The 11267-nt window shown below is 47.4% G+C and overlaps 1 protein-coding gene across 1 annotated transcript in view; it reads left to right on the top strand.

Moving 5' to 3' along the window:
* The window catches only part of WHSC1 (Wolf-Hirschhorn syndrome candidate 1), a 115448-nt gene that overhangs the window by 70340 nt on the left and 33841 nt on the right, over window positions 1-11267 (top strand). Inside the window, exon 11 of the mRNA XM_015424916.1 lies at window positions 8268-8391. Within this exon, the coding sequence (XP_015280402.1) occupies window positions 8268-8391 (124 nt within the window). The remainder of the gene's footprint in view (window positions 1-8267; window positions 8392-11267) is intronic.

Genomic DNA, 11267 nt, shown 5'->3' with positions numbered 1-11267 from the left:
TTTTCCCTAAAGAAAAGAACAGGCTCATCTAGAGATGGTAGTAGGCAAGGCACGGTGTCTGGGCTGCTGGTTGACATGGACAGAGAGGTAGCTGAGAAGCACCCAACTGCATTGAATGATAGGGAAGATATTGGAGCAGATTTTAAAGGGATCAATCTGCGAGCATCTAAAGGGCAACTTGGTGATCCGGGGAAGTCAGCACAGATTTGTCCCCAACTGGTCCTGCCAGACCAACCTCATTTCCTTCTTTGATCGAGTGACAAGCTTACTGGATCTAGAGAATGCTGTTGATGTTGTTTACCTGGATTTCAGTAAATCTTTTGATGGGTTTCCCCATGATATTCTGATTGGTAAACCAAAGGATTGTGCACTGGACTCTTGGATAGTTAGGTGGATAGGGAACTGGTTGGAGAACTTCACTCTAGAACGTTTCTCTGGAACGTTTCTAGATCTTAGAATTTTAAATATTTTCCTTCAGATCTCCAAGTTTCATATGGTTTCTGTTCCCTCAGTTCTATAGTTATTAAAGTTCAGTTGAGCTAAAGCTGGTCAGGGAGGCTCACTAACACATGAAAATCTTCAGATATGTGAGTAGCAAACGCAAGACAAAAGAGGTGATGGACCCACTGTTCGGTGTCTCTATTAACCAGGATCATCGCAAATTCCTCCACTTTTCTTGTGGGGAACGCATATTTCAAAACACAATCCTGCCATTTGGCTTGGCTACTGTGCCCAGGTTGTTTTTCAAGTGCATGGCTCCAGTTGTGGCTCACTTGCACTCCAAAGGGTGCAGTACTTTCCCTTATCTGGACGACTGTCTGCTGGTTGCTGACACCAGAAAGCAGTTATTGGAGCACGGCTCCGTGGTCTGGGAACTCTTGACAGAATCTAGGCTTGCTGGTCAACTGGGAGAAATCTCGGTTGGTACCATCGCAAAGGGTTCAGTTGGTAGGTTCTGTATTGGACTCTGTGCAAGGGAAGGGGGTTCTTGCCCCCAGATAAGAACCATTTCTGCCACAGTAGGGCGGTTCATGGCAAACCAGTTCCGACCATTGGCACATATGGCCTCGACTACAGCAGTGTTACCACTGGTAAGACTACATATGAAGTCTTTGCAGCTTTGGTTTTTGGCAAACTATAGAGCGGGATTGGCTCCCTTGTGGCACAGGTTTTTCGTCCCTAGACCGGTAATTCGTGAGCTGTCATGGTGGAAATCTCTTGGCAATCTGTCTCAGGGCAGATCATTTTGGATACCTCATTACGAGGTAGCACTGCGAGCGTTTCTTGTTTACCTGGATTTCAGTAAATCTTTTGATGGGTTTCCCCATGATATTCTGATTGGTAAACCAAAGGACTGTGCACTGGACTCTTGGATAGTTAGGTGGATAGGGAACTGGTTGGAGAACTTCACTCTAGAACGTTTCTCTGGAACGTTTCTAGATCTTAGAATTTTAAATATTTTCCTTCAGATCTCCAAGTTTCATATGGTTTCTGTTCCCTCAGTTCTATAGTTATTAAAGTTCAGTTCTTGGTTCATTGTTAGAGAACTGAAGAATGCTTATTTTCCTATCTCTATTAACCAGGATCATCGCAAATTCCTCCACTTTTCTTGTGGGGATTGCATATTTCAATACACAATCCTGCCATTTCGCTTGGCTACTGTGCCCGGGTTGTTTTTCAAGTGCATGGCTCCAGTTGTGGCTCACTTGCACTCCAAAGGGTGCAGTACTTTCCCTTATCTGGACGACTGTCTGCTGGTTGCTGACACCAGAAAGCAGTTATTGGAGCACGGCTCCGTGGTCTGGGAACTCTTGACAGAATCTAGGCTTGCTGGTCAACTGGGAGAAATCTCGGTTGGTACCATCGCAAAGGGTTCAGTTGGTAGGTTCTGTATTGGACTCTGTGCAAGGGAAGGGGGTTCTTGCCCCCAGATAAGAACCATTTCTGCCACAGTAGGGCGGTTCATGGCAAACCAGTTCCAGTCAGTTAGGAATATTCTGCGACCATTGGCACATATGGCCTCGACTACAGCAGTGTTACCCCTGGTAAGACTACATATGAAGTCTTTGCAGCTTTGGTTTTTGGCAAACTATAGAGCGGGATTGGCTCCCTTGTGGCACAGGTTTTTCGTCCCTAGACCGGTAATTCATGAGCTGTCATGGTGGAAATCTCTTGGCAATCTGTCTCAGGGCAGATCATTTTGGATACCTCATTACGAGGTAGCACTGCGAGCGTTTCTCTGTTAGGGGTACCTGGTCACAAGCAGAGAGAGTATGTCACACTAATTGACTAGAGCTGCGAGCAGTTCTTAACTCCCTTATCCGCTTTTCAGATATCCTGCAGGATCGATCTATATTGCTCCAGACAACACAGTCGCAACGTTCTGTGTCAACAAACAGGGCGACACAGGAGCCAGGGACCTCTGCCAAGAGACGGCTTCAGTTTGGCAAGCCGTACTGAGGCTCAGTGTTTTCATTCAAGGAATCCAGATTCCAGGGAAGTTGCATGTAGAGAGCTGACAGATTGAGCAGAGCAGGGAATCTGTCGCACGAAAGCCTATATACCTTTTTCTCTCTCCAGTCCTCTCATCTATTCCTCAAGGGAATGTCCAATGTGTTCCCCCCCCCCTTGGTGCCCCATAATCCCCCAGTGGTCACTAAACCTAGTGCTAACAATTAGTCAGAACCTGTTGATCCCGTGGCTGCCTCTTCTCTAGCGGTCCTATCCGTGAAGGCCCTGTTCCCCCCCAGTGGTCACTAAACCTAGTGCTAACTCAATTAGTCAGAACCTGTCGATCCCGTGGCTGCCTCTTCTCTAGCAGTCCTATCCGTGAAGGCCCTGTTCTTGGTGGCTTTATAGTTTCCCAGTGTGGGACGGCACAGAAGACTGGAGATGAAAATAGTGTTGCACTTAACCTGCAACTGTTGTCCATTGAGTTGTCTTCTGTGCTGGCACACATTCCCTTCCTCCTGCCCCCTGCTGCGAGCTCTTGTTAGCGTTCCTTGGAGTGTTTGCGGTGGCTTAGGAGAGCTGAGGGAGGGTCATCGTCCCCCTTTGGAGGATGTGCCCATTTGAGCAGGAAAGCAGTCGCTGTTCCTCTCCAAGGGGAAGGGGCTCCTGTCCCCTTTCTAAAGAGAGAAGAAGAAGGTGGGGAAATCCCCCAGTACGTGCCTGCACAGAAGGCAACTCAATGAACAGCAATTACAGGTAAGTGCAACACTGTTCTTCAAAGTTGTGTTTGAATAATACTGCTACTATTGACAGATCCCTAATCAGTCAACAGAAGTTTGCACCCCGATATCCAGCATTTAAAACAGACCACTCTAGAGCCTCCTGTCTGGCTCTTATTTCAATATATAGCGTAAGAAGGGCACTCACTGCTCTATGCTTTCAGACCATGCCATCTGAGCTGTTAAAAGGACGGCACCTCAAAACCCCGTACGATCAATGTATTTGTCTGTGCGGGACTTTGGTAGAAGATCTAACACACTACATTTTAGAATGCCCTCTGTATACTGGCCCCGGAATCAAATTTCTTAACCCAATTCTAACAACTTTACAATCCACATCAAGCATTGAAATAGTAACCTTTTTGTTTTCAGGCGTCACAAATAGTAACCTTTTTGCTCTCAGACGTCAGTCCCACTGTCTCCTAAAGAATGGCACTCTATGCTCATGCTGCAAGGGAAATAAGGCTACGAAATGACTGTACTTTCAGAATGTGCTATTTGAGAAACCCAATTTTAAAACCTATATTCCTACTTCGTCTATTTTAATTTTCTTTTAAATGTATTGCCAATCTTTGTACTGTTTTTTTATATTTTATATTGTGATGGCCAATGGCTATACGCCATAAACTTTGGATTGGATTGGATACCACTACTATTAGTAATGCTGTGGCTATGGCATACTTTAAATTTTGAATACGGCTTCGAGCATCGATCAGTTTTAATTGCTTAAATAAGCCTGCTCTTTCCTGCTCAGCACAGCTCATAAATTGCGGGTAGAACATCAGAGGGCCGTGCCAGCTGCACTTGGAAGCTGAATTTTGCTTTTGCTTTTCCGTTTGCTCTTGCTTTTATAATGGTTGGGCATTTTTATATATCAACTATATTTGTAGTTTGCTTTTCTCATTAAACTTGAGGTAGATTACAGGATACAACGCAGAGCAATCAAGTAGGATAAGACACCAAAAACACCGCAATAGGACAAGGGTTACAGAATTAGAGAGCAATGCAAAGAACAAACTAAGGCAAGATGTTTGGTGTCGTGGTTAAGTGCAGGCAGACTCCAATCTGGGAGAACCGGGTTTGATTCCCCACTCCTCCACTTGCACCTGCTAGATGACCTTGGGCAAGCCGTAGTTCTGACAAGAGCTGTTCTCTCAAGGACAGTTCTGGATAGAGCTCTCTCAGCCCCGCCTACCTCACAGGGTGTTTGTTGTGGGGAGGGGAAAGGAAAGGAGTTTGCAAGCCACTCTGAGACTCCAAGTGAAGGGCGGGGTGTAAATCCAATTTCTCCTCCTCCTCTATAAATCATGTAGAAAGCAGTAAATGCTTGTGCTACTTACAATCATCATTGCAGTAGACTACAATCGTGCTCCATTATCAATGTGCCCTCCTGGACGGTTCCATTCTACTATAGTTCTGATTTTTAATTTTTCCTTTTAGCAAGCTAAACATGACTGCATTCAATATTAACTTCACTTAAAAGTTCCTCAGGGGTGGAGGGGGTTATAGCAGAGCTGACCTACAACTTCAGTTAGGTTAATGGATGGGAACAACAGTATAGCATCAGTAGTGTTTATTCTGTATGGCCCCATGAGCCAAGTTGAGAGAACAATAATTCCTTCGAATAGTGTACACACGGTACTCACCAGTCACACTGTGGCATGCTGGTAGAGCGCCCACTTTAGCCATCCACGGAAGATCCACAGTGGCAATGGAGTGTCTCCTGGATATCATCTGATACCGTCACCCAGAACCAGAAAATTCTGACACAACACAGCTCCCTCATCAGTGTGAAGTCCTGTCGTGCAGATATTGAGAGGCAACATATGTATGAAAACCCCATGCCGTATTCGTGGCAAGTATTCTAGTCCTGCTGGAGAACATAAGAATATCAGAAGAGCCCAGCTGGATCAGGCCAGTGGTCCATCCAGTCCAGCATCCCATCTCACGCAGGGGCCAACCAGTTCCTCTGGAGGGCCAACGACAGGGCATAGAGGCCGAGGCCTTCCCCTGATCAGAACATAAGAAGAGCCCCGCTGGATCTGACCAGTGGTCCATCTAATCCAGCATCCCATCTCACGCAGGGGCCAACCAGTTCCTCTGGAGGACCAATGACAGGGCATAGAGGCCAAGGCCTTCCCCTGATCAGAACATAAGAAGAGCCCCGCTGGATCTGACCAGTGGTCCATCTAATCCAGCATCCCATCTCACGCAGGGGCCAACCAGTTCCTCTGGAGGACCAATGACAGGGCATAGAGGCCGAGGCCTTCCCCTGATCAGAACATAAGAAGAGCCCCGCTGGATCTGACCAGTGGTCCATCCAGTCCAGCATCCCGTCTCACGCAGGGGCCAACCAGTTCCTCTGGAGGGCCAACAACAGGACACAGAAGTTAAGAACTCTTGTGTGAACTGTGGGCACTTTTCCTTCTACCCTTTCCTCCTGCTGCGGCTGGAACCACAAGCTGTTCAACTTCCTGATCAACTTCAAACTGCTCTTCCCTTCTTTTGCTGCTCCTTCTCTGAGGGAAGGCCAAATTTCATAAGGCTGGCAGCAGGATCCAGCAGATGTTGTCATCATCCTTAGTCAGTATTGTCTGCTCAGACTGGTAGCAGCTCTCCAGGGTCTCGTACAGGTCTTTCACATCACCTACGTGATCCCAAACTGGAAGTGCTGGGGATCGAACCTGGGACCTTCTTCATGCCAAGCAGATGTTCTGCCACTCAGCCACAACCTTGGGGTCGAACCCCATTTTTATAATTCCTATTTCCTGATTGCTCTTACTGGAAATGTTAAGGACTGAACCTGGGACCATCTACTCCAAAGCAGGTGATCTGTCACCTAGCCATGGTTCACACACACACACACACACACACACACCTGTATCTATATAAGTCTTGAGCCTCTGTGGCCAAATTTGCCAGCCTTGCCTGTGTGCCGCCTTCTCCACCCCATAGTGTCATTTTCTGCTTGACCAGTGGGGGATATTAATTGGGGAAACAGACACACATAAGGCCTTGCACTCAACAGCTCGTGGCAGGAAAGGGCAAAATGTACCAATTGGGAATGGCGTGCACCAGTTACACATGGAGGTGCCTTGTGCTGAATGAGACCCTTTGTCAATCAAGGTCAGTATCGTCTATTCAGACTGGTAGAAGCTCTCCAGGGTCTCCGGATCTTTCACAGTACCTGCTACCTGCTCCTTTAAGTGCAGGTGCTGGGGATTGAACCTGGGACCTTCTGCAATGCTAAGCAAATGCTTTACCACTGAATCATGCATCGTGATGACTTTGAGCATGGAGAGGATGCAGTTTTTCATCAAGCAGTGCTGAATACCTCGTTTCAGCACAGCACACCTGATCCCACCTTTAGGTAGGTTGCTTACCTGTAACCGGTGTTCATTTGTGCAGTCTCACAACCCACTCACTTTCCCCACAAATGCTGCTTTCTCCCCTGGATGTGTCTTGTTAAGAATGGAGGCTCAGGATGGGTGGGGAGCCAGCACTACAAAGTCTTTTTTGGCTCAGCTGTAGACATTTCTGTGGTTGGGCTCTGTGTGTGCTCCAGTTCCCATTTGTGTGACTGCACAGGTGACCCCCTTAAAGAACACCAGTTGCGGGTAAACAGCCTGTCCTTCCATATGGTCATGCCCTCACACCTGTGCTTTCTTTGTAGGGGCAGCACTTAGTAATTCCCTGCCATTCATAGGTTCCCTACCTGGAACTTAAACTTGATACTCGCTCTTCTCTGGTTTACACCTTTCAAACTAATGACACGGGGGACCACACAAGGAACTCCCATCAAAACAGTCTGAGTAGCAGTCCTCAGCTTTGCCTGTTGTGTCAGAACCGGCACCACTTTCGTCCAACCTGGTACCGTGCATTTGTCGCTAGAAAGTGATGGTCCAGTTAAGTCCATATTGCATCACACGTAGCGATCTGTCCTACTCTCAACCACTCTCAAGAGGAACTTCCATGCTCCAGACGTTAGGCAGGCCCTTTGGTTCTACACAGATAGAGCAGGAGGAATTTGTCTTCTTCCAGGAAGGATCACTGGGAAAACTATTGTCCAAAAATACTCGGGAAACGTGCAGTCCTCCTTTATAAGGCCTGGGGAAACAGCCTCTGTAAGGAAACATTCTCTGAGGTGAATTCCCCCATCAGCAACTTTTGTAAGGAACTCTGCACTGGAGCTGCTCTGTATAGAGCGATTGCATCTGTTGATGCTGCCTTGAGGAGGCACATCCTGCAGAGGGTGATATCCCCCCTAAAATACTCTGCCCTCACCCAAATCCCTGTCCAGATCTGATGCTTCTGGGGCCCATCACAAAGATTCCACAATGTCCCCCTGCCTTCTAGGAAGAAAAGAAGAAATTCCTTTTTTCAGGAAGTTGTTCTCTGAGTAGACAGGAGCAGTGTTCCCTTTGAGCTGAGTTAGTGTGAGCCAGATCACAGTTTTTTTAGCCTCCGGCTCGCACTTTTTTGTCTCAGATCAGGCAGGATGGCTCCAGAGCAAGCTAATTTTTGCAGCAGCCAAATTGCTTGTTCACGACTTTTTAATGCCAGTAGCTCACAAAGTAGAATTTTTGCTCACAAGACTCCACAGCTTAGAGGGAGCATTGGACAGGAGGGCCATTTTCTCTGCCACCTGACTTCAGGTGGGTGTGCTAAGATTCAGCTAAATGAATTTGACTGTATTGGCTGGGCTTATTGAGTAGGAGGGCGTGGTCTTCTCTTGCCCTTAGTTTTTGTCAGAATTCCCTGTTATTCCAGTGTGGCTTGGGAGTAGGGCAAGAGGGCCCCCCCCCAAAAAAAAAAGATGATGAAGAGCTTCCTGTGCCCTCCAATCCACTCGGACAATCCTCTTTTCTAATGCCTTTCCAGGACAACCGGCCTACATTTGTGTTATGTGACGAGTTAACGTAGAATGGAAATGTAGTCTTAAAGGTGCCATGAAGGAAAAGATATGAAAGGTAACCGAGAAGCAGAAAGTAAACCACCAGCCTTCTGTATTTCTAACTCTGAATTTTTCTCTTAAAGCTCTGTGAAAAACCTGGAGATTTGCTGTTGTGCGAAGGACGCTGTTGTGGTGCTTTCCATGCAAGTTGCACTGGGCTCCCTGGGAAGTCCTCTGGGCGCTTCGTTTGTGGCGAATGCTCTTCAGGCAAGTCTTCTTCACACCGGCCAGCAGTATTTGTATGTTTTTGTTTGCACGCCGTTATGATTCAAGCACCACTTGAGTCTAATTTTTCTCAGAGTTACAAGATAATTGTAGGAAAATCATAACCTCAGACTGGTTAGTGATGCTGAGAAGTTTTACCTTCTCTTCCACCATGTGGCATGATTGGTCTACACGAGTAACCTGGAACTACCTGTAAGCCTGTTTTTGCTCTGCACCCATGCCTCTCTGCTATGGATTGTGTAATGCTCTGTGGGGTACGTGGATCTTTGGTCCTTTGATTCTGTTATCCATAGATCTGACGGATGATGGTCAGTGGGTTGAGGCTAGCTCAAAGTCTAGTCCCAGCTTTGGGTATTTCACAAAGCATCTAGAGATAAGTATGGTACTCCAACGGGAGAAAGAGGTGCGCTTGATGGCTCACTTCAATTCCACGATGACTGTATCATCGGGGTAGTTCCACATGGTCAGCTGTGTTGGTCTGAAGCAGTAGAACAAATTTAGAGTCTGGTGGCACCTTTAAGACCAACGAAGGTGTATTCAAGGTATGAGTGTTCATGTGCATGCACGCTTTTTCAAATGCCTTTCCAGGACATTCAAAAGTCACGTGTGAACACACATGAAGCTGTGTTATACTGAATCAGATCCTTAGTCCCATCAGAGTTAGTATTGTCTACTCAGACTGGCAGCAGCTGTCCAGGGTCTTTATATAGAGGTCTTTCCCATCTGCTGCTGCTGTATTCTTTAGCTGGAGATGCTAAGGATTGAACCTGGGACCTCCTGCATGCCAAGCAGGTGTTCTGCCACTGAGCTGTGGCCTCCTCCTGCATTTGTTAAGATACTCATGAGATGTCAAGCCCTACTCTGTGCTTGTACTTAGTCTTCTTGTGGGGAGGGGAGATCAAAGTTTCCCACAGGCCTGGTCTCTCTTATCACTGCCACTGGTTGTCTACTAATATAGTCAGTGCGTGACAACTTGCATTGATGGGTCTTTAGTGCCTGTAAATTTCTTCACAAATGTCTTTATGGCCGTGTATAGATCAGAGACTAGAATCAGTCCTTTCCCCTTCCTCACTTACACACACACAGCCATTCCCAGGCAATCCACGGAAAGGTTATATTGGTTGATGAGTCCCCTCTACAGTAGAGAAAGACCTCTTTTAGGAGAGGGACCTAGTTCTTCTGCACTTTTTGAAGACAAGGTATGGTGCATGGTTTACTACTTGGGTAAATGTAACAGCAAGAGGTCTTACGCTTCACAGTGAAGCCCTATTTATTGTATATTAGTGTTAGTGGCTCCTGAAGGCATCTTTTCCTTTAATACATTTTCCCTCTCTTCCTTCAAGGTGCTTTCCCCCTACCATTGATTGTCAAATAACCCTGAGAGAGAGAGAATGACTGTTCCGAGGTCACCAAGAGAGCTTCCTGGTTGTGTGGATTTGAACTTGAGTGTCTATATTGTAAACCCACCTTAGAATAAGGGCCTAATGCAGATCTGAATGTTAGGGCAGAAATTTGCCTTTTGCTCACCTTTGTACCAAGGGGCCTCCAACCTTACCACTGGAGCACAGATCTCAAGAAAGCCATAATGGGCTAGGAAGATGGTTAACTGTGTGAAGAATTGTTAACCTAGGAAGAATGATAAGATGGTGCTTGCCTCTTTGTGAGCTCAGATTGTCTGCTTGTTATTATCTCTTGTGGTGTCTTGAGAAGAGTGAATGTCTAAGAGCTGTAAGCAATTGAATCTGGATTTCAGGCTCCCTTGGATCTGTGCCATGCCCAGAAGCAGGGCTATTTTTAGGCGGGAACGCACAGGAACGACGTACCGGCTGGCTTCAGAGTTGGCCACAGCCACTACAGCCAAAACATCTGTGTGTGTGGCTACAGAGGGAAGGCCTGGAGAGCAAACCCCCCCCTCCCCCCGGCGACTCCGAGGTGGGTGGGCCAGGGGGCCCCTGGAAGGATTGGGGAGGCATTTAAATGCCTTCCTGTGCCTTCCCCGGCCTGTCCAAGGGCCAGCTTGCTGCGGGGCGCCCAGGCAAACCAAGGGAAGGCATGGGGGTGTGGCCTAATATGCTAATGAGATGCACTGTCCGGGTGTGTGGCCTGATATGCTAATGAATTGCTGCTGTTGGGTGTGGCCTAATATGCTAATGAGATCCTGCTGGGCTTTTTCTTAAAAAAAAAAAGCCTTGCCCAGAAGACTTACTTGGGCATGCTTTGGCTGACCACGTTCACCTTGACGGCCAGAAAGAGTTGTTGCGCTGGCTTCTTTAAGGCAGGAACTTCCTTTCTAGCGCTGACCACATCTGCTCCCTGCTGTGAATGGCAACTTCTGCTCCACGTTCGTCCCTTTCCGGCCTTGCTGAGTGCTCTGTGAACTCACAGCTGAGTTGGAACTGGAAGCCGCTTAGCAACATCCAACCAGTAGTTTTTATTTATTTATTAAATTGGATTTGCTAGGCCGCCCTTCCCTACGAGTAGAGCTCAGGGCAGTTTAACAACAAAATAATACACAATCTCAGATTAAAAGGAAGTTAAAACAAGCCAATAGATACCAGTACATAAAACAACGTAGTCAAAATGGCAAAAAAATACAGCATATATAAGATGGCGGGGAAAATCCCAGCACCCCAGCCTCCCTGGGGGGGAGGGGTTACGAGGGATGGGGACTTGTGTGGGAGTGCCAGAGGCTACCCCCGTTGCTGCCCTCAACCAAAGGTCCAGTGGAGCATCTCTGCCTTGCACGCCCTGCTGAATGGTAACGGCTCCTGCGGGGCACGGATGTCTTCCGACAGGGCGTTCCACCAGTCGAGGACAGCCGGGCTTCTCTCGGGCTGGGGACCACCAGGAAGTTCTTA

This window comes from Gekko japonicus, unplaced genomic scaffold, assembly GCF_001447785.1.
Source record: "Gekko japonicus isolate JY-2015 unplaced genomic scaffold, Gekko_japonicus_V1.1 scaffold1478, whole genome shotgun sequence".
Lineage (NCBI taxonomy): Eukaryota > Metazoa > Chordata > Lepidosauria > Squamata > Gekkonidae > Gekko > Gekko japonicus.
The sequence above is the reverse complement of the archived record's forward strand: the minus strand, read 5'-3'. Positions and strand labels throughout refer to the sequence as shown.